Consider the following 22,768-nt stretch of genomic DNA (forward strand, 5'->3'; position numbering starts at 1 on the left):
GGCTACAGTGAAGATCTCTAGCTCTTTAAATAAGTGTCTGCAGGATGACCTTGGATGACCTCCAGCAATTATTCTGATTACACGCTTTTGTGCAATGAACACTCTTTTACTCAATGATGATGAGTTACCTCAGAATATGATGCCATACGAAAGCAGAGAATGAAAATAGGCGTGGTAAGCTAATTTACTGAGATGTATATCGCCAAAATTTGCAATGACCCTAATAGCATAAGTAGCTGAACTCAAACATTTCAGCAGATCTTCAGTGAGTTTTTTACAGTTCAACCCCTCATCAATGCATACACCTAGAAATTTTGAATATTCTACCTTAGCTACCGATTTCTGATCGAAGTCTATATTTATTAATGGTGTCATTCCTTTTACTGTGTGGAACTGTGTGTACTGTGTTTTGTCAAAGTTTAATGAGAGCCCATTTGCAGAGAACCACTCAATGATTTTCTGAAAAACATCGTTTACAATTTCGCCAGTTAATTCGTGTCTGTTGGGTGTGATAGCTATTCTTGTATCATCAGCAAAAAGTACCAGCTTTGCATCTTCATGAGTATAGAATAGCAAGTCATTAATATATATTAAGAACAGAAGAGGCCCCAAGATCGACCCTTGCGGCACCCCATTCTTGATTGTTCCCCAGTTTGAGAAATCACCAGTTTTTTTGCATATTATGTGAACTGCTTATTTCAACTTTCTGCACTCCTCCAGTTAGTTATGTCCAAGATTTAGCTTTCCCTGTAAATTTGGGAAATTGTGTGGACATTAGTTTTTTCTTAGACATTTTACAAATATTGATCAGTTTCTTGCCATTTCTTTTGTTCTCAAGTGTACTGGATATTCACCTTCAATATTGTTAAAATATTTTTACATCTCAACTTGCATATTGAAGTCACTGAGAAGAATTTGTAACATTGCTTTTAGGTATGTTGGAGATGTCAGTTTCTACAAAATCCAAAATTAGTTTACTTTGTTTAGAGCCATTCTGTTGTCTCGATTTATAGGTGCATGGCAGTTTGTAAGGGTATAGCTTTTAATCTTGCACTGTATTGTTAACATTGACATTTTTTCTGCTTGTGACTTAAATCTGTTATACTATCTACAGTTTTTTTGTGTACATAAAATGCTGTTACAAACATTTGCAGGTCCTTATTACTAGTTTTCCATTATAAATTTTATAATGTTGTGTATCAACTTCATTCTCAACCAAGAATCTTATTTTTCTGGACTGCTAGAATTTGTATATTGGTTTTCTGAAAAGATAATGTCAGTTCTTTCTGTTTACCAATTTCCAGAAGTGCATTTACATGTAATGTTCCTTTGTGGTAATTGGTCATGAACTTAAACTTAGAAGGTATCAGTGATCTGTACTGAGACGTCTTTCTGATTCAGTCCCAGTACTGTCGAGATCCTTCCATACGTATTCAAACCATTCATCAGAGACTTAAGGTCTGTTTGTCAGTCATGTTGCATCCATTCTGAACAGATGTCCATAGAGCTTTAATCACAATTTCCTTATTGATTCAATCAGTCGGCTGCTATCTCTGTCCCCTCTCCTTTTCCTTGCAAATTATTCTGCCTGTCTGTTATCTTACGCTCAAACTCCTTGCCTTCTCTCATTACAGTCTGTCCTACCATTCTGAGGCATTTGCTTGTGTATAGACATTCAATTTTGATCACTTTGTCGTAGTGCCCGAGTTTAGCATTGAGATTGTCTTTGTCCTTTTATAGAACATGTGGCAGCCTTCACTCTCCTGCTTCATTGGCTTCTGATGTAGTAGTATTTGTCTGTATTACTCCACCAACATATCTGAAACCATCCACTTTTTCTGTGTTAAGTGATTAAGCACTGTTCCGACGTCAGTTATGTACTTCGTTTTGAAATAAATTTGGAGGGCAGCTGTGATGTGCCTCCTTTTTTGTTCCCCCCCAGCATGTCGATCTGTTCCACAGCTGTGCATGTGTTTCTTGATGGGATCACGAAGTCATTGGCAAATTCGAGGTAGTTGACACTTAACTGTTTTTTTGAACCTCCAATGTGAACTTGATGCAGAACGCCGGACCAGGCTAATTCCTTTTCCCATTTCCAGCAATCTTCCCATGACACACATTTGATGAGACTTTAGCAACAGACAGCAAAAGGTCGTTATTTACAGTGTTGAGAATGGCTATGATGTTGGGGTGAGTGTGGGGCACAGTCAAATGGGGCTGCCCTGGAGATCAGTGCTGGGGCCACTCCTGTTCCTTATTTATATGAATGATGTGTCATTTACATGAACGATGTGTCCTCTAGTATTACAGATAATTCTAAAATATTTCTGTGTGCTGATGACACTAGCTTGGTAGTAAAGGATGTTGTGTACAACAGTGGCTCGGTTTCAAATAGTGCAGTTCATGACAAAGTTCATGGCTTGTAGAAAATAAACTAACGCTAAATCACAGTAAGACTCAGTTTTTACAGTTTCTAACACACAATTCAACAAAACCCGACTTTTTAATTTCACAGAATGGGCATACGGTTATTGAAACTGAACAATTCAGATTTATGGGTGTTCAGATTGATGGTAAACTGTTGTGGAAAGTCCAAGTTCAGCATCGTGTTCAAAGAATGAGATTTTCACTCTGCAGCGGAGTGTGTGCTGATATGAAACTTCCTGGCAGATTAAAACTGTGGGCCGGAACCCGAGTTTGAGTCTCAGTCCGGCACACAGTTTTAATTTGCCAGGAAGTATCATATCGTGTCGAAAGACTTAATGCTGCCATTTTTACTATTCGTACGGTATCTAAAGTAAGTGATAGTTCAACACGAAGAGTAGTCTACTTTGCTTATGTTCATTCGCTTATCTTGTATGGTATTATATTTTGGGGTAACTCTTCCCATTCTCAAAGGATATTTTTGGCTCAGAAATAGGCAGTTCGGGCAGTAAGTGGTGTAAGTTCATGAACCTCTTGTCAACCCTGTTCACTAGTCCAGTTATTCTGACTTTGGCCTATCAATATATATATTCTTTAGTGTTGGTTCATGTTAACAATATCAGCTTATTCCCAAAAATTAGCACCTTTCACTCAGTTAATACGAGGCGGAAATCCAATCTTTATTTGGATCACACTTCCTTGACTCTTGTGCAGAAAGGTGTGCAGTATACTGCTGCATCCATTTTCAGTAAGAAATACAAATACGAGAATACAAAGATCTTAGCAGCAATCCATGTGCTTTCAAATTGAAACTGAAGGGTTTCCTCATGGGTCACTCCTTCTATTTTGTCGAGGAATTCCTTGAAAAATTAAGCTGATTCCGATATTAAGTTGTTGATTGCGTTTACTTAAACTTGTGGCTTGTTTTTTTTTCCATAAATATTTTATTTTATCAGTTATTACTTTTATGTTGTAATTTCATGTACTGACACATTCCATGACCTTGGAGATTTGCTCCTCAGTTTTGTCCTATGGAACTACACGTGTAAAACAAAATAAAATAAAATAAGTAAAAGAACTGGGGATAGCCCTTTGCCTGTCAGACTCCAGTTTTATTAAAAACACTTTGGAGTTCTCTCCAATGAATTTTGATTGTTTATTTTAAGTTTTTTCCCCTTGTTGTACGCTCTAAATTAGTGAGAACATTGTTCTTTTGTTAGTTATCTCATGGTCATTGATCGCATTTTGCTTTTTCTTTGTGGTCCTCTGTATGATCAGATTAGCAGTAGTCATAATACTTTATTGTTAGTATGTTTAGAGAAGTAGCCAGCAGCGGTTGCTTCTGCCTATTAATGTCTACCTCAACGCGTTCCACACGCCTGAGGGCTTTCCGTCGTGACAGGATTTACAGAATGCTGTGTGTGTGAGTGACGGATTGAACAGTCCTCGTGCTTGTCCCTTCCACAGGAGAAGGGCGTGGGCGTGATCTGCGCTGCAGGTGTGGCAATGGGTCTCCTGAGCAGTTCGGGGCCGCAGCCGTGGCACCCGGCGCCCCAGGAGCTGAAGGACGTGTGCCGAGCAGCGGCCGACTACTGCAAGGTGAGTGTGAAGAAACTGGCATGGCAGAGTAGAGAAATGTGTAGAATAAAAGGTGCAGCTTAAAAGATGCAGGGTAAGATCTGTAGGATGCAGAGTAAAAGGTGCAGGGGAAGAGGAGCAAGGTCAGAGTGAAGGATGCAGGGAGAGGAGTGAAGGCAAACGGAAAAGTTGCAGGGAAAGGGTACACATAAGAGGTGCAGAGTAAAGGGTTCATTGTGTGTGCACTCTGGGATTTGAAAGCAGTGCCTGTCTGTATTAAATAGATTTGTAATATATAATGTGACAGAGACATCTTCCAATGAGATCTTAAGAGTTTTTGATTCCAGGGTCAGCACCCTTACATCAGTTTCCTAAGGCAGTACAACACACTTCTCAGACTGGAGAAAGAAAAAAATTTAAAAATTTATGAGTGCTGTAACACATCTAATATAAAACATTTCAAGCTCTTTGTTCACAGAATCACTCATGGCTGAATGAGGAGTATTCTAGTGTTCAAATGGCAATGTAGAATGTTTGATTCATCTTGGAAGCAATTTTCTTTTTATTATTATTATTATTATTATTATTGAGTTTAAACAATAATAATTGTATATTGAATCATAATTTTCAAGAAAAAAAATCATCTTTTATTTTTAATTACTAATTTGATAAAAATGTGAGTAGGCTATCAGTAATAAGTTTAAGTTTGGTCCAAAAATGCTAAACATCAAATAGAAAACATTTTTAACTGATTTTGGTAAAAACAGACATCATATTATTAAAGTGTTATTGACACACACAATTTTTTTATTTAAAAATACTGAACTTCCCAAAGGTGTACAAATTTACAAGGTAATTTGAGAAATTCTCAGCGTGTAGTAGAAAGAAACAACTTACCTCAGTGAACCTCTCCTGCAGCTCCCCCCCCCCCCCCCACCCTCCCCCCCCCCCCCCCCACATTGTAATCTCTGTGTACTTTAATGGCCTTGTTCCAGTGTCTTGATCCCATCTTGAAAATTAAATCCCTCCAGGCCTGCAAAATACCCACCAACTTTGGCTGTCAGTTCTTCGTTTGAAGAGAATTTCCATTCACCGAGGAAAATTTTGATCTTGGGGAAGAGATGGAAGTCTGATAGAGTGAAATCAGGTGAATAAGGTGGATGTGATACACTTCGTGCCATAGTTAACATATTTTTGCTGTGGCAATGACATTAGTGTGTGGGCAGTCATTGCCTTGATGAAAATGATTTTCTTCATTGCGAAATTGACCTTTCTTCATGTGTTTTTTGCTGTAATTGATCCAGGAGGTTAGCACAGTATTGTCCCATACTTGTTTGACCAGTGGAAAGGTAATCTTTTGAGAGAATCCCTTGAGAGAGATATCTGATATCATGACCTTTCCACCTGACCGTATTGCCTTTGCTTCCTTTGGGTGTTGGAAGGCAGTGGCAAACCACCTCCATTAGGACCTTGCCTAGTCGTCGGTGCGCGTCTTTTGCATCGTCCCCTATGCTCCTCGGAGTACGGGACTTCATGATCATCATCATCATAATCATAGTAGTGATTCATCTGTGGTCACAAACCAGCATGAAAAATCTTGTTGGTTGCCCTTAAGATGGGTCAAACATTGTTCAGACATTTCCATTCTGGTGGGTTTCTGATCATGGATTAAGAGTCGCGGCATCCACCTAGCAGATAATTTTCTCATATCCAGTCCCACTGTAAAAATGTGATCCGTCTGTTCAGATAACATCCCTACAACTTCAACAATTTGCTGGAAGCTCATTGCGCTAGGCCTGACATCTAGTGGTGATTCTTCAAGCTTTGAATTTTCCTCTTATTATGAATACCTGCATTTCCATGTTCTTAGTAATTAAAAATGAAGCACAATATTTTTATTAAAAATTTGTGCTTCAATATTTGTTTTTAACTTTGCAACTTGATAATAAATATAAAATAAAATTAAAAAGTTTTGCTTGTGACAATAATCGGCCATGTGAACTTGCAGTTTCAAGACATTCAGCATTACGGAGGACCACAAAGTATTCTATATGTGGCATTCTTCAAAACACCTCAAAATCCTTTTTCCTCAGTGTTATGTACTGCTTTAGGAAATTGGTGTCTGGGCACTGAACTTCACATCCAATAAGTGTGAAGAAAATCGAAATGGGTCAATCCAAAAGGCCCCATCACTATTAGATACAGTGTGATTGTAAAGTTGTTGTGCACTGGACTGTGACCAACAGATGTGGATTGTCGGATGTTCAAAACAAGTTAGCAGAACTGTTCGTTCGTAGATATGTGATTATTTTTTAATTTGTTCTACTGTTGTGTAACATTCAACTGTTTGGTTCAGTTGATGAATGGTACTGGATGTGATGTGTAGTGTTTGGGAGTTCAGTCTGTTTTTAAATTATGATGCTTTCAACTGAGGTATATATTTTTCTTGTCAAACATGTGTTTCAACTGGGTGATGAATACACAGATTCAGAGCAGGGAACATTTGCTGAAAAATTTCTGGGAACAGCTGTATCTCATCATAATGTGGTTCGTTGACTTACTGAGAAATTTTGGGAGATGAACTCGTTGTTGGATGCCAAATGAACTGGAAGACCATCTAAACTAATGAATAGACATTGTTGGATATTTTTGACTGTGGGCACCAGAGCCCAATAAACTGTGCAAGTTGGCACGAGAAAAAGATATTGGTCTTGCGACTATTCAACAAGTGGTTAGCCAAATATTGAATGTGTTCCCCTATAAAGTGAGAGCATTGCACAAATTGATCGATGCAGTTTGTGAAAAGTGAATCCATTTCTGCAATTGGTTTACATCTTTTATTGAGAGGAAAACCATTGATATTCTTGACATAAGCTTCTTTACAGACGACACCTAGTTCCACCTGATTGCTCGTATTAACACATGAGACACACGATCATAGTCAATGGAGGTGCCTCATACTGTGCTTAAAATGCCTTTGCGTGACCAGAAAATTGGAGTGAGGGTAGCAGTATCCGGATGAAAAATTAGTGGGCCTTTAGTTTTGAAGAAACTGTGAACAGTGAACATTATCGTTAAATGAGCCATGATTTCATTGGGCAGCTAAAGGCAGACAATAGACTGCAAGATGGCACTACTGCCTGCAAGCTAACAACACTGTATGTCTTCTAGGAAAATTGTTTGAGGAACATGTCATCTCAAAAAACATATGGCTCCTCGCTGACCCGACCTTACTCCACCAGACTTTTTTCTTTGGGGAGCTGCAAAGTTTGTAGAGGATCAAAATCGCCAATGCACACTTTGTCTCTTAAAAACTGACATGACGGCATATGAGAGAAGCACATCACAATGAAATCTGCAGAATGTGTTTGCCAGTAAAGTGAAGCAGGTTAAGACTTGTATAGCCTCTTGTGGAAGTTATTTCCTACAAATGTAACTGCATAGCAGCTTTCCAAACTCCCTGTGTTACAACCTGAGTGAAAAAATTCACCTTTATACCAATATGACTTCATGCATAAATTAGTTACAGCTTTACTGTTCTCATGATGAATAAAAGGTTAACACAATAATTGCAACTGAGATGGTTATTACGTCATTCATAAATTTATGACTTTGGGAGTAATTAATGCCACTAGGTAATTTTTATTGCACTGAAATACTTAGCATAGGCAACGAAATCTGATGACCTATTTTCTAATGTGTAAAAAATGACACTAAATAATTTTGATTTCCCGTTTTAACGTGCCAGACCAAAATTTGCTGTCAGTCATCATCATTTCAGTCCAAAGTCACAAAAAAGGCAAATGGAAAAGGCAAGCCCAGATAAAGACAACAACCAACAAGACAAGATCAGAACTTGTAGCTTCTGTCAGGCACATATTTATAATTTCCGAACAGTAACTATTTTTCATTTAATTACATGCAGATAATTTCAGAGAAAACTTCTTTATTCATGTAACATTTTTGTGTAACATCATTACAATTATTATATTTTATGTATTGTCAGTTTACTAACATAAAAATATTTTTTCTCGTCTGTGACTTTTGTCAAATTCAACGTAATACATTTTACACTTTTTGAAACTAGAACCCAGTGGGCTATTGATTAAGCATGTGTCCAGAAACTAATAATGTGCAGTATCAAATCCCAGTTGGACCACGTATTTTTCAGTCTGCCTTTAAATTGGCCTTCAGAGTGCCAGAAATGACATGCAATTTGGATTCCATATGTTGAACTGTAGGTCCTCTATCTGTAATATCTGGGTAGGTCAGGGATACACAAGTTGCTGAACTGTTGTCAAGTTTAAAGATTTGCACTAAACTTTTGACGCATACATTGTTGTTGTTGTTGTTGTTGTTGTTGTTGTTGTTGTTCACTTTTTAAAGCCTTTAATACTTGCTCATATTTAATATTTTATTGAATTCATAATCACTTTCCCTGTTTACATGAAAGTAGGAATTTAAGAAAAATTTCGAAATTTACATTATATATATGTGCCCCACACGTTATTAACAGTACTGATTATGAAAAGCAAAATCTTAAAAGTTTGTAACCAAAAGTGTCAATTAGCTACTCAAAATCATACAGAAATGCCTGACACTGAAAAGACAAGCTGCATATTTGAGAAATACTTACGTATCAGGTCCTGCACTAAATAAAGGATCGAATACACCATTCTGACCAGTTCTGTTTCACTGACACAGGAGAGGGGAGTGGAGCTTGCACGGCTGGCGGTGCACCACGCCTTGACACGTGAGGGGCAGGCGACGCACCTCGTCGGTGTCAACAGTGTGCGAGAGCTGCAGTCCAACCTGCAGATCCTGCGCGATGGGCTGACTCCCGCAGAGAAAGAGGTGCTGCGTGACATCCAGCAGAAGTAAGCCACGTCTGCTGCATATTGAACACTGTTTCTGCTCTGTCTAGACTGAGGCATTGCAGGCCAAATCTTGTTTTCTGGCATCGCATATTCCATATCAGTGTTTTATCGTTTTTTCGTAATTCGGCAGAGAGCTTCCTTGGTCCACCCAGCACCCCTTCACTTGGCTGAGTGTCCTGTAATCACCACTATGGTCACAGTTACAGCTTCCAGTCCACACTTTTCATTGAAACACTTGCTTGTTCTCCTGTCTCCCCTAATAACTCTCAACATTCAGCTCTTCATTGCTATTGAGCAACCCCCAATTTTTTAATGGTTTTTACATTGAAAGTTCAGGCCTTATACACTTTAAGTCACATTAGAAATCGTTTTCAGACATACTTTCAAAGTGGCTAAGTTCTTCCACCTGTTATTTGTACATCTGGATACCCCTGTGTAATTAGGAATTGACCACCAGATTTCACAAAAGGCTTGATTTAAATTTTTTACGGATTTAGGTTTTTTGTGGTCTGTAAATCAATAAGGCAGGTTGTATATGTCCGGAGACAACCAGGAAATCTGGGGAAACTCCAGGAATTTTTTCATCCGTGAGAAATTAGGAAAATATGCGGAAATTTTTGGAATTCTGGGAATTTTTCATATTTTAGTTTTCAGTTAAATTTTTGTAATTTTGACTGGTAAGCACTGATACTCTAACAAAGAATTTGTCTAGCCTACTACTGCAGAATAATTCTGCAGCAATAAGACATAAATAAAATAACACCACCAATATAAAAACTTCAGTGGCGAAGAAAATGTGCCACTTACAACAACAAAACACAGTGCACACCCAAGAATCTGCCGAGAGCGAAATGTGTCAAAGACTCTGCAGCACAGCGAACAACAAACTGCTTTTGATGCTTCTTCCTCATTTTGATGACTATGAAGTCACAACTGTTTACATTGCTAACAGGTAGCACGAAAATATTGTGAACAGTGGTTTGAGAAGCGTTACTTACAGAGTAAATTTCCTTTTATGTAAGATGAATTATGTTGCACGTGAGAATGTGCAATGAATTTCCTAACTTACGGAGCGTTAATTCAAAACTTAACACTTAACTTAACACTTAGAAAAATTTCAGGCTGAAAAGACCATCGATTTATATCATTACTTAAAATTTTACAGGTACATTTGTGTTCGATATATCCTAAAGGGTTATGCAGGCTAAAGAAGACCAAGATTCAAAGTTAGTTTTTCATATTTACATTGTTGTTGTTGTGGTCTTCAGTCCTGAGACTGTTTTGATGCATCTCTCCATGCTACTCCATCCTGTGCAAAGTTCTTCATCTCCCAGTACCTACTGCAACCTACATCCTTCTGAATCTGTTTAGTGTATTCACCTCTTGGTCTCCATCTACGATTTTTACCCTCCACCCTGCCCTCCAATACTAAATTGGTGATTCCTTGATGTCTCAGAACATGTCCTACCAACCGAGCCCTTCTTCTAGTCAAGTTGTGCCACAAACTTCTCTTCTCCACAATCCTATTTAATACTTCCTCATTAGTTATGTGATCTACCCATCTAATCTTCAGCATTCTTCTGTAGCACCACATTTCGAAAGCTTCTATTCTCATCTAGTCCAAACTATTTATAGTCCATGTTTCACTTTCATACATGGCCACACTCCATACAAATACTTTCAGAAACGACTTCCTGACACTTGAATCTATACTCGATATTAATAAATTTCTCTTCTTCAGAAACGCTTTCCTTGCCATTCCAGTCTACATTTTATATCCTCTCTACTTTGACCATCATCAGTTATTTTGCTCCCCAAATAGCAAAACTCCTTTACTACTTTAAGTGTCTCATTTCCTAATCTGATTCCCTCAGCATCACCCGACTTAATTCGACTACATTCCATTATCCTCGTTCTGCTTTTGTTAATGTTCATCTTATATCCTCCTTTCAAGACACTGTCCATTCCGTTCAACTGCTCTTCCAAGTCCTTTGCTGTCTCTGACAGAATCACAATGTCATTGGCGAACCTCAAAGTTTTATATCTTCTCCATGGATTTTAATACCTACTCCGAATTTTTCTTTTGGTTCCTTTACTGTTTGCTCAATATACAGATTGAATAACATAGGGGATAGGCTACAACCCTGTCTCACTCCCTTCCCAACCACTGCTTCCCTTTCATGCCCCTCAACTCTTGTGACTGCCATCTGCTTTCTGTACAAATTGCAAATAGCCTTTCGCTCCCTGTATTTTACCCCTGCCACCTTCAGAATATGAAAGAGAGTATTGCAGTCAACATTGTCAAAAGCTTTCTCCACGTCTACAAATGCTAGAAACGTAGGTTTGCCTTTCCTTAATCTAGCTTCTAAGATAAGTCGTAGGGTGAGTATTGCCTCACGTGTTCCAATATTTCTACGGAATCCAAACTGATCTTCCCCAATGTCGGCTTCTACCAGTTTTTCCATTCATCTGTAAGGAATTCATGTTAGTATTTTGCATCCGTGACTTATTAAACTGATTGTACAGTAATTTTCACAGTTGTCAGCACCTGCTTTCTTTGGGATTGGAATTATTATATTCATCTTGAAGTCTGAGGGTATTTCGCTTGTCTCATACATCATCAGATGGTAGAGTTTTGTCAGGACTGGCTCTCCCAAGGCCATCAGTAGTTCTAATGGAATGTTGTTTACTCCTGGGGCCTTGTTTCAGTGCTCTGTCAAACTCTTCACGCAGTATCGTATCTCCCATTTCATCTTCATCTACATCCTCTTCCATTTCCATAATATTGTCCTCAAGTACATTGCCCTTGTATAGACCCTCTATATACTCCTTCCACCTTTCTGCCTTCCCTTCTTTGCTTAGAACTGGGTTGCCATCTGAGCTCTTGATATTCATACAAGTGGTTCTCTTCTCTCCAAAGGTCTCTTTAATTTTCCTGTAGGCAGTATCTATCTTACCCCTAGTGAGACAAGCCTCTACACCCTTACATTTGTCCTCTAGCCATCCCTGCTTAGCCATTTTGCACTTCTTGTTGATCTCATTTTTGAGACGTTTGTATTCCTTTTTGCCTGCTTCATTTACTGCATTTTTGTATTTTCTCCTTTCATCAATTAAATTCAATATTTCTTCTGTTACCCAAGGATTTCTACTAGCCCTCATCTTTTTACGTACTAGATCCTCTGCTGCCCTCACTCCTTCATCTCTCAAAGCTACCCATTCTTCTTCTACTGTATTTCTTTCCCTCATTCCTGTCAATTGTTCCCTTATGCTCTCCCTGAAACTCTGTACAACCTCTGGTTCTTTCAGTTTATCCAGGTCCCATCTCCTTAAATTCCCACCTTTTTGCAGTTTCTTCAGTTTTAATCTACAGTTCATAACCAATAGATTGTGGTCAGAGTCCACATCTGTCCCTGGAAATGTCTTGCAATTTAAAACCTGGTTTCTAAATCTCTGTCTTAGCATTATATAATATATCTGAAACCTGTCAGTATCTCCAGGCTTCTTCTTCCATGTATACAACCTTCTTTTATGATTCTTGAACCAAGTGTTAGCTATGATTAAAATTCTATCAGGCGGCTTCCTCTTTCATTTCTTCTTCCCAATCCATATTCACCTACTACGTTTCCTTCTCTCCCTTTTCCTACTACCGAATTCCAGTCACCCAAGACTATTAAATTTTCGTCTCCGTTCACTATCTGAATAATTTCTTTTCTTTCATCATACATTTCTACAATTTCTTTGTCATCTGCAGAGCTAGTTGGCCTATAAACTTGTGCGGCTGTTATAGGTGTGGGCTTCGTGTCTATCTTGGCCACAATAATGCGTTCACTATGCTGTTTGTAGTAGCTTACCCGCACTCCTATTTTTTTTATTAATTATTAAACCGACTCCTGCATTACCCCTATTTGATTTTGTATTTATAACCCTGTATTTGCCTGACCAAAAGTCTTGTTCCTCCTGCCACCGAACTTCACTAATTCCCACTGTATCTAACTTTAACCTATCCATTTCCCTTTTTAAATTTTCTAACCTACCTGCCCGATTAAGGGATCTGACATTCCACGCTCCGATCTGTAGAACGCCAGTTTTCTTTCTCCTGATAATGACGTCCTCCTGAGTAGTCCCCACCCGGAGATCCAAATGGGGGACTATTTTACCTCCAGAATATTTTACCCTAGAGGACGCCATCATCATTTAACCATACAGTAAAGCTGCGTACCCTCGGGAAAAATTACGGCTGTAGTTTCCCCTTGCTTTCAGCCGTTCACAGTACCAGCACAACAAGGCCGTTTTGGTTAGTGTTAGAAGGCCAGATCAGTCAATCATCCAGGCTGTTGCCCCTGCAACTACTGAAAAGGCTGCTGCCCCTCTTCAGGAACCACACGTTTGTCTGGCCTCTCAACAGATACCCCTCCGTTGTGGTTGCACCTACGGCACGGCTATCTGTATCGCTGAGGCGCGCAAGCCTCCCCACCAACGGCAAGGTCCATGGTTCTTTGGGGGGAGGATATTTACATTAGTTCTTTCAATTATCCTTCAAAAAATGTGAAGGGAGTTCTTGAGCAGTTTCACAAATAATTGGATTCTATGTGGAAAAATAAGTGCTTGATGGAACACACATTCAGCCAGGTAAACCACGAAATTTTCGGTGCACTACTTATCAGTGATGTTGCTATTGGCTGACTACATACCGTATTTACTCGAATCTAAGCCGCACTCGAATCTAAGCCGCACCTGAAAAATGAGACTCGAAACCATGGGAAAAAAAATTCCCGAATCTAAGCCGCACGTGAAATTTGAGACTCGAAATTCAAGGGGAGAGAAAAGTTTTAAGCCGCACCTCCAATTCGAAACAAAGTTGGTCCATTGTAATATGAAACACAATTTAGGTTGAATGAATGGTGATACAGCTGCAGTAGTTTGGTTCGAGTCGTAAGCTTAGCAGTTAAGCTTTACCAGGTAGTCATTGCTATGCGTCAGGCTCTCCGTCCGTATTTATACGGGTACCCATCCTTTTTCACGTGCTTCGTCTGGTTTGAATCGATTGCTTATTTTGCTTTGATCTGATAAGTGCCGTTTTCTTTGTTATATGTGTTTACGTCACTCTAAGCTGAAAATGCATTATTGTACTGTGTCATGCATTGTTTATCGCATTCTGATAGTGCCTGTTTACGGCCTGTCGCCGCTCGTGGCAGGACTTGCTTTTGTGCTCGCTAATGCCGCTTACAATTAAAAGAAAGAGAGGAATCGTCTCATTAGCGAAACGATGGCAAGAGACTACTATTTGTTGTTACTTACACTGCTGCTTTCTTTGATAATGATCAACAAGAACCAAATAATACACTGTGTATGATAGAACATGTTCTGAACGAGAGTTAGGCGAAAATTTTTCTCCGTTTGAAAATCTTTGCGGCCGCTTCTTTAGTACATCAAATTCTGCACAGAAATTAGTCATCTTAAATTTAAAAATCTAGTCAGTTGCCTTGCTTCATTTCTGACTGTATCACTATTAGGCATAAGAATAATACGAATATAAACATGACACGATATGTATATTCTTCCGCGTTTGCTGTTGATTCACTCTAGTTTCATAGTTAATTAGGCAGACAGCATTTAAATGAGATAGCAGCAAACACGAAAGAATACATGGCAAAATGTGTATATTCGTAATATTCGTATGGTGAAGAGAATACTGCATGTGATTCACATTTCATCAGGTTCCCATTAGCAACCATCTCTTCTCAAAGGTAGGAAAAAATTCGGAATGTAGAGTTGGCCATATTGACAAACATACCAAACAGTCTTGCCAGTCGGATTTTCGTAGTACATTGAAATTCTGCTACATTCGAAGATGAACAATACGGAATTTGTATGTACTTCGTTGGATAATGTATGAAAATGCAGTGGTCGAAACTCGGGGCGGAGAAAAAAAAAAAGCTCGTCTTCCACCTTTTTTTTTTTAATTTATTTACTGACGCAGAGGTTTTGGCGCAACTATTTATCTTTGTGCCTACAAAGCATGCCTGTGTAGCGCTACATATATTCGACGGCAGAAGTTAGTTGTGGCGGCACCTACCAACATTTTTCAGAACTTCAGTTTGCTTTGCACTCGATTCTAAGCCGCAGGCGTTTTTTAGGATTACAAAAACCGGAAAAAAAGTGCGGCTTAGATTCGAGTAAATACGGTAACTTATCTTGTGCTCTGAATATCTGCTGTTATTGGCTGGCGATATCATGTGACATGAGCTATATGATTGGCATCTTAACCTTGATTACTCTACTTTGAAGCTACCATGCTGTGTTTGGTGGAATGTGTGTTAATACTTTTGTAATACAAAAATATGCAGTGTAAATGTTGCCACATATGAAATATCTTTCCAAAACGTGTTGTTTTTTGCTGGATTTCTTTTCCCAAAGTACTGGAAAATTCTGTACTGGCATATAAAACCTTCAACATTCAAGGGCTTGATAAGTTTTACAGCTCCAAGAGAAAGTATGTCACTTAATAGGGAAAAATAAAAATTTACTTTTACCCGAGTAAAAGTGTTTTTGCACCAGCGGAAAAGTGTATTTTTGCATGAGAAAAAATGTATTTTTAACTAGTAAATCTGGGAAAAATCCAGGAACTTTGTTGTCTGCGTATACACCATGGTCAAGGTAAACGCTTGGATGGTACCCTGAAAAAGGCCCCAGCAGATATGCACCTGCACTCTATCAGAGTGCACTATCTCTCACAAGCCACTTTGTCATTGATGGAATGTTAAGTGAAGTCATTGGCCTCTTCTTCCGCAGGTTCTTCGCCAAGATGCCGGTGCGCCACTGGGAAGGCCTGCAGCTGCCGAAGCTGAAGGAGGAATGGCGCAAGTTGGGGATGCTCTGACCTGTGTTTTATTTACTTCCCCCTTTCCTTTGAAATTAATATTCACTCATTCTGTAATTCGTTTTCACTCAGGTGTGTACATGAATTCAAATGTCAATTACAAAATTCATATAGAATAAAACTGTCTATTAATTTTCATAATAAATAAATAAATAAATATTATATTATATTGTTTTACTGTATTTATAATTCTTGATACCTGATCCAAAGATTGTTGGTGCCTGGTTATGTTGGTGTCACAATTGAGTTATGTGTCATACAGATTAACTGAAGCCTTGTATAACATTTTGCTAACAACATAACTCAACTGCCACCTTCCCGCACAATCTGGGCCTCGGGGTATGCTATAAATCGGTGTCACCATAACTTACATCTGAAACAATTATGCAGGCACAAAAGAAATATTGTCAGTGTTCCGTGCACTTCTGCGTATATGATGTCATACAGCACATCATCATTACATCGAGAGATAAAGGTGACATCTAGTGTAAGGAGGTTCAGTTGACTCCCTCATGCTGCCCTCTTTAAAGAGGACATAACGCTTTTGCCACAAAGGTGACTCTTCTGAAATTGTAAATGCTCATTGCACTGCATCTAGATTATTATGGATATATCCTAGTAAATAACAAGATTATTTAGAATACAGATCTCTCTACTTATATTGACTTTGTATCAGCATCTGCCAAGCGACAGAAGTGTCCTTTTTCATTTTATCGAACAAAATATTGGCAAAACTAATTTTCACATATCTGGTACCAGACTGCTAGCAATCCAGGAACCGAACTTGTCCAAATGTCGTAGAATATCTTACAGTGAATTATTTTAGCTGTTTCACCTCCATACAGGTTGTGGGGATATCACATCTACCCTTGTACTTATCAGACGCCATCCCACATACAAAATGTCAGAATACTGGATCAGAACTTAGACACTAGCAATGAGAAAGTTCATTAGTACTGAAAGTAAAATTCATGATGAACGTTCATGATGAAGGTATGGTAAAACCCCCACACAGTTGGGGGGGGATAGGGAAAGAGTCATCCAAACATTTCTATGTATCATACCCCGTTTACATGTCATGTTTCACTTTACCCTCTCCCGACATCCTCCACCCCCCCCCCCCCCCCTCTCTTCTCCTCTCCCCCCCCCCCACCTCCCCACCCCTGCATCTCCGACTCCTTCCCAGGTGTAAAATAATGTCATGAAAAGTGTGTTGTTCTCCTGACTGACTTTCACCACTGAAGAATGTTATTTATAATGAAAATTGTTTAACCTATTCAAGTTTTTATCAAAGCACAATGTAAGCATTTAATTTGTCTAGGTGTTATAAAACTTCAATATGTTTTGCTTTCAAACTTGTTGGGAAAAGTTTTAAGAGTCTTCCTGTAACCTTCACAGTCTCTCACAAAACAAATTAATCAGTGGTAGCAACTTTCAATTAAAATGTCCTTCCCTGTACAGAAATTACATAATGTGGGTTCAAGTACAGGTTGTGATGCAGGAATGACGACATATGGAAGTCTGGGTCTGACGGTGAGTCATCTGTGGATAGCAAAAGCAATTAAGGTGACTGCTCGCATAAAATGGGAAATCCGCATTTGAGTTCCAGTCTGTTACAAATTTTCATTGTCATCATTCCTGCACACAGTTGATAGTTGTTTGCATTCACAACTGGGAATACATTTCGTATCAATCAATACAGTTTAAGAAGGCACAAAATCCACTACAGAAATATGAGTGAGTGTGGTGAGATTAGGTTAATTTTGCAATGTTACCAAGCAGTGCCAGTGTTCCTTTCCAATGTCAACACTTTCTTCTCAGCAATACTTGACGCTGACGTTCTGTTGTGTCCTGTTTAATTTTGTCTCATTCCATTCTATTTAGGGGACAGTTTTAATTGATCTTATAAGTTGCTTGATCATTGAAAATTTTATTAACCATTCATTGGCTCAGTAAGAATTCTGAGCAGTTGTACTGATTGAGCATCAGACTATTTGTAGATAGCATATCCAGAGTGCTTACTACTGAGGCAAATGTATCATCGTGGTAACTTCTGCAACTTTTTTAGTTTTCAGTTAAATTTTTGTGATTTTTACTGGTAAGAACCAATACTGTAACAAAGGATATTACTGTATCCCACTACTGCAGCAACAAAACATGAACGAGAGAAAAAAGAAAACGAAAATAAAACTTAAGTTGCAAAGGAAATGCGCCGTATAGAACAACAAAACACAGTGCTCATACAAGCGTCTGCCAGCAGCAAAGTGTGTCAAAGGCTTTAGGAAGACTATGCAATGCTTCATAACAACAAATTGTCTCCGACGAGTGAGATGTGACAACTGTTTGAATTAGATTCATATGAGCAGTTGCGGGTGAGCTCTTGCGCATGCGCAGTTGAGTCGCTTGTGAGTAGTATGGCTACAGAAGTGTGGCTGGGCGCCACTACCTAATATAGCCCCAGTTTGGAAATATAGTAAATCCGGGGCTGATTAACAGTGCAGTCTGAGTTGTGGTAGGGAGGTGGGTCGTCTCCACATGACCTGTGTTTATGTTCAGTGATTTTGTTGTTTCCTCTTCGTTTATTGCTCTCATGTTAAATGATGACAAAACAGATTTTTGCAGCCGGAAACTATCAAATGAATTAAAATACGTTCACATAATTGCGGAAGGCTAAACTATGTTATTATTTTCAGATTGTATTTCCACCTTTCTGACAGTTAAGCATTAATCACCTTGCAGAACAATGAAGTTATTTTTGTCAGTTTACTTAAGAGATTTAGCTTTTATTGATCTTTTCTGCTGAGGCAGTAAATTTATTTGAAACAAAATGTTTAATTTCACAATATTGGATAGTTTCAACTGTTCGCTGTATTTCAAGTGCATGTATGGCATTATGACATAATAAAGAACCAAACATGAAATAATAAAGTACTGGTACTCCAAGAAAATTTACATCCGAATCTGGACATACGAATGTGCACTTTAAGCCAAATTATGCATTTTAGTATGGTTCACGGAATTCCGTTGCTCTTGAAGTATGCTCTGATGCCTTGTTTCTTTTATGACATAATGTATAATCTTTTAATGTTTTACACATACGAACATATGGGCTTCCTGCGCCATCGTAACTGCGCAAGCGCAGTGACGCCTATTATCTGGCGCTATCTTGTGTGGGCGAGTGTTGTCATGGAGAATGTGTACGCCCTTGCTCAACATTCCTCTTCTCCGGTTCTGAATTGCCCGTTTGAGTTTTTTCAGAGTCCCACAGTACCTGTCAGCGTAAATTGTGGTCACAGCGATTCAGCTCCGACGATGAGGTGAAAGAAGAGGTTCATAACTTTCTGAACAGCATGCCGGCGAGCTGGTATGACATGGGCATACAAAAACTGCCAAAGCGTCTACAAAAATGCATTGACAGAATTGGTGATTATGTCGAAAAATAGCTAAATGTTCAAGCTGTGAACTGATGTAAACCGTTGTAGAAATAAGCAGGTCTATGTACTTATAAAAAAATGGGAGACCTTACTTTTGGGATTACCCTCGTACAAAAGGAAATGCAGATGTGTGAATGCATTTAGTTTCCAGAATGAGACTTTCACTCTGCAGCGGAGTGTGCGCTGATATGAAACTTCCTGGCAGATTAAAACTGTGTGCCAGACCGAGACTCGAACTCGGGACCTTTGCCTTTCGTGGACAAGTGCTCTACCAACTGAACTACCCAAGCATGACTCATGACCCGCCCTCACAGCTTTACTTCTGCCAGTATCTAGTCTCCTACCTTGCCCGCGATAGGCAAAGGTCCCAAGTTCGAGTCTCGGTCCGGCACACAGTTTTAATCTGCCAGGAAGCATTGAGTTTCTTCTACATAAATTTTTAATCACTCATCAAGCTTCTAATTAATTATCATAATTAAGTGTGGGCACATAATGCACAACACTGTTTCATTATAACTCAAATCATCATATTGTTCCATAACGTTTTAAACAACAAAATTTACCCTTTTCAAAAAACCATTTCATTTGAAATGAAAATTTCATGTCAGTACTGTACAAGAAAATGTAAGTAACATAGTTAAAGGTATAAAAAAAATGAGTAAAAGGATAAGAAGCAAGACAAGAAATCATTAGTTACAATGTTTACTTTAGATAGTTTTTCATAAATATAATCATTAACAGATCCCATTCCTCATTATGAGAGTTCATGTGTTTCAACCAAGCCTCCACATAAAACTTAAATGTTTACATCAAAGCATTACACTGATTGTGCTTAAAAGAAAAACGCTGCATTCCACATCAGTGTTTACAAAAGATGCTGCAGCATTCTAAGAACCTGCCACGGCTCCGTCCAGAAATGGCACTGTTGCATGTGCCACAGTGGCATGCTCAATCTCTCTATTTGTTTGTCCAGTGGGATTCAAAAACACCCACTTACCTTGCATTCTTTGAAAACTCATTGCCAAGTAATCTCAAGGAGTCCTTATATTTCTGTGACAGTTGATAACTCAACACTTGTCCATATTCACACTCATACACAGACCTGAAGCTTGTACATTGTCTGAGTGCATTGGTATTAAATTGCAATTGTAGAAATAAGCAGGTCTATGTACTTATAAAAAAATGGGAGACCTTACTTTTGGGATTACCCTCGTACAAATCTGTGTAGGTGTGTAAATGCATTTAGCTTCCAGAATGAGATTTTCACTCTGCAGCGGAGTGTGCATTGGTATTAAATTGCAATTGAATACCAATGCACATGGCATAAAAGAATTTTTACAACATTACAAGTGATACATATACCAGAGCGACTTTTATAAACATTGGTCATGGCTTGGGTTTTCCTTTCATTTCTGTTGCTTTCAGAACAGTAACTCTTAAAGTTAAATTTCACATTATACTTTTTGCAAATTTTTTAATGACAGTCTGGCCCAAGAAATAAATTTGGAATAAATTTTGAAAATTATACTAATAATTAAATCTTTACTGGATATTTTTTCTCAGATTAATCAGTTCTTGACTGATTCAACTTCAAGTTAGCAATGTTACATACACCCAGCAGCTTGCCAGAATTAGGAAAAGCTAAACAGTAATCATTAGTGTGAGGTATACTGACAATTCCAAATAGTCTGTTACAAACGAATTAAAATTTTGAAATCTCATTATCAAACCCTTGATTTCTTGATTTCTCGTTTACAATAACAAGAACAAGGTCACCAATTGCAAATTAGCAAACCGAACTTTCACGTCATGATGCCTTATTCGTGCCTAGGTTTTCTTTTTCATTACCTCTCATAAATGTTCTTTCTTCAGCAGCTCAATGTCGATACTAACTCATGGAGGGAAATCAGATCTTTTTCCTACCATCATCAAGGGATTGTTATAGGGACTGGTACTCCTCTCTATAACATTCCATACCAGCATTCGATCTATTTCTTGTTGTATGGCCTCCTTTTTGGACAGTGGTACCACATACGATCGTACAAAGAACGGTTTGTGGGGCATTACATTTAATATCCAGTAACAAGCCATGGTTTATTTAGAAATGTTTTTATTTCTCATAATTATGTTATACAAGTCTTGTTTCTGTTCAGGCGTAGCATTTGGCACACCATCCACAATACTATCTAACTCATCTTCCAAAGTATTGTCAACATTTAGATTCTGCATACTGTAGTATTCCATATTTCTGCCTAAACTAATCTCTTCAGGCCAAGTAACAATGTGAATAGGTTGGTACTGACTACTCACATCACCTCCTGCTGCATTAAAACTCAAACCAGTTTCAGTCTTCTCCTCTGAAATGCACATCATTATTTTATTGTTGCAGTCAGTTACTGCATGGTATCTCAATAACCAATCCAAGCCCATTCTCTGAGTACTCAAATCTGGTATGACAATAAACTCATGTTCAAATTGTTCCCTTCAAATTTTGAAACAGGAAAATATTTGATAGGATATAGGTTTGCTACTCTTTCTGGTAGTACCGATTATTTTAACTCCCATTATGGGCAGTGCTATTACTCTTAGTCTTTCCTTTAACAAATCCAAAATTTTTTCAGACATAGCACTTAGCTCTGCCACGGTATCTATTAAAACACGCATTTGTAGGCCGTGCATATCAACAGACAGCACTAGTTGTCTACGCTTATATGTGTCTAATTTTTGGTTCTCCCATAACATGTCCTCATCCACATCAAGGTCATTCTAGAAAAACCCATCTGGCTCTGACATAGATAGCAGGTTTATCTGGTGGTTTTTTAATTTTCTGTCCTTGGGCATTTATAATTTCTATCTGCCTGTCCTGCAGTTGTTGAAGCCATTTCAACCACAACACTGAAATCTTTTTATCAGTAATGAACTTCATATTATCAACAATTTACTAACTGTCAAGTCAGGTAAATTTTCTTTGGAAAGATGGCTATCATCTTTCAAATTGCTTTGAGAAATGTGCTCTGTTTCTGCTTCTAATTCATCTTTTGGGCTCATGCTACCCATACCACTCTCGCCTGATTGTATGGCATCAGCTTTAACCTCATGGATGTCATAATCTACAGGGTTATTACAAATGATTGAAGCGATTTCACAGCTCTACAATAACTTTATTATTTGAGATATTTTCACAATGCTTTGCACACACATACAAAAACTCAAAAAGTTTTTTTAGGCATTCACAAATGTTTGATATGAGCCCCTTTAGTGATTCGGCAGACATCAAGCCGATAATCAAGTTCCTCCCACACTCGGCGCAGCATGTCCCCATCAGTGAGTTCGAAAGCATCGTTGATGCGAGCTCGCAGTTCTGGCACGTTTCTTGGTAGAGGAGGTTTAAACACTGAATCTTTCACATAACCCCACAGAAAGAAATCGCACGGGGTTAAGTCGGGAGAGCGTGGAGGCCGTGACATGAATTGCTGATCGTAATCTCCACCACGACCAATCCATTGGTTTTCCAATCTCCTGTTTAAGAAATGCCGAACATCATGATGGAAGTGCGGTGGAGCACCATCCTATTG

General features: G+C 38.6%; 1 protein-coding gene across 2 annotated transcripts in view; it reads left to right on the forward strand.

Moving 5' to 3' along the window:
- The window catches only part of LOC124720005 (L-galactose dehydrogenase-like), a 64,966-nt gene extending 49,040 nt beyond the window's left edge, over positions 1-15,926 (forward strand). For both annotated transcript variants that reach the window (XM_047245242.1, XM_047245241.1), the window contains exons 6-8: positions 3,892-4,023; positions 8,707-8,879; positions 15,672-15,926. In XM_047245242.1, coding sequence (XP_047101198.1) covers positions 3,892-4,023; positions 8,707-8,879; positions 15,672-15,759 — 393 coding nt within the window. In that variant the 3' untranslated portion in view covers positions 15,760-15,926. The remainder of the gene's footprint in view (positions 1-3,891; positions 4,024-8,706; positions 8,880-15,671) is intronic.
- Positions 15,927-22,768: the final 6,842 nt, after the last annotated feature.

Source organism: Schistocerca piceifrons, chromosome 11 (assembly GCF_021461385.2).
Source record: "Schistocerca piceifrons isolate TAMUIC-IGC-003096 chromosome 11, iqSchPice1.1, whole genome shotgun sequence".
Classification (NCBI taxonomy): domain Eukaryota; kingdom Metazoa; phylum Arthropoda; class Insecta; order Orthoptera; family Acrididae; genus Schistocerca; species Schistocerca piceifrons.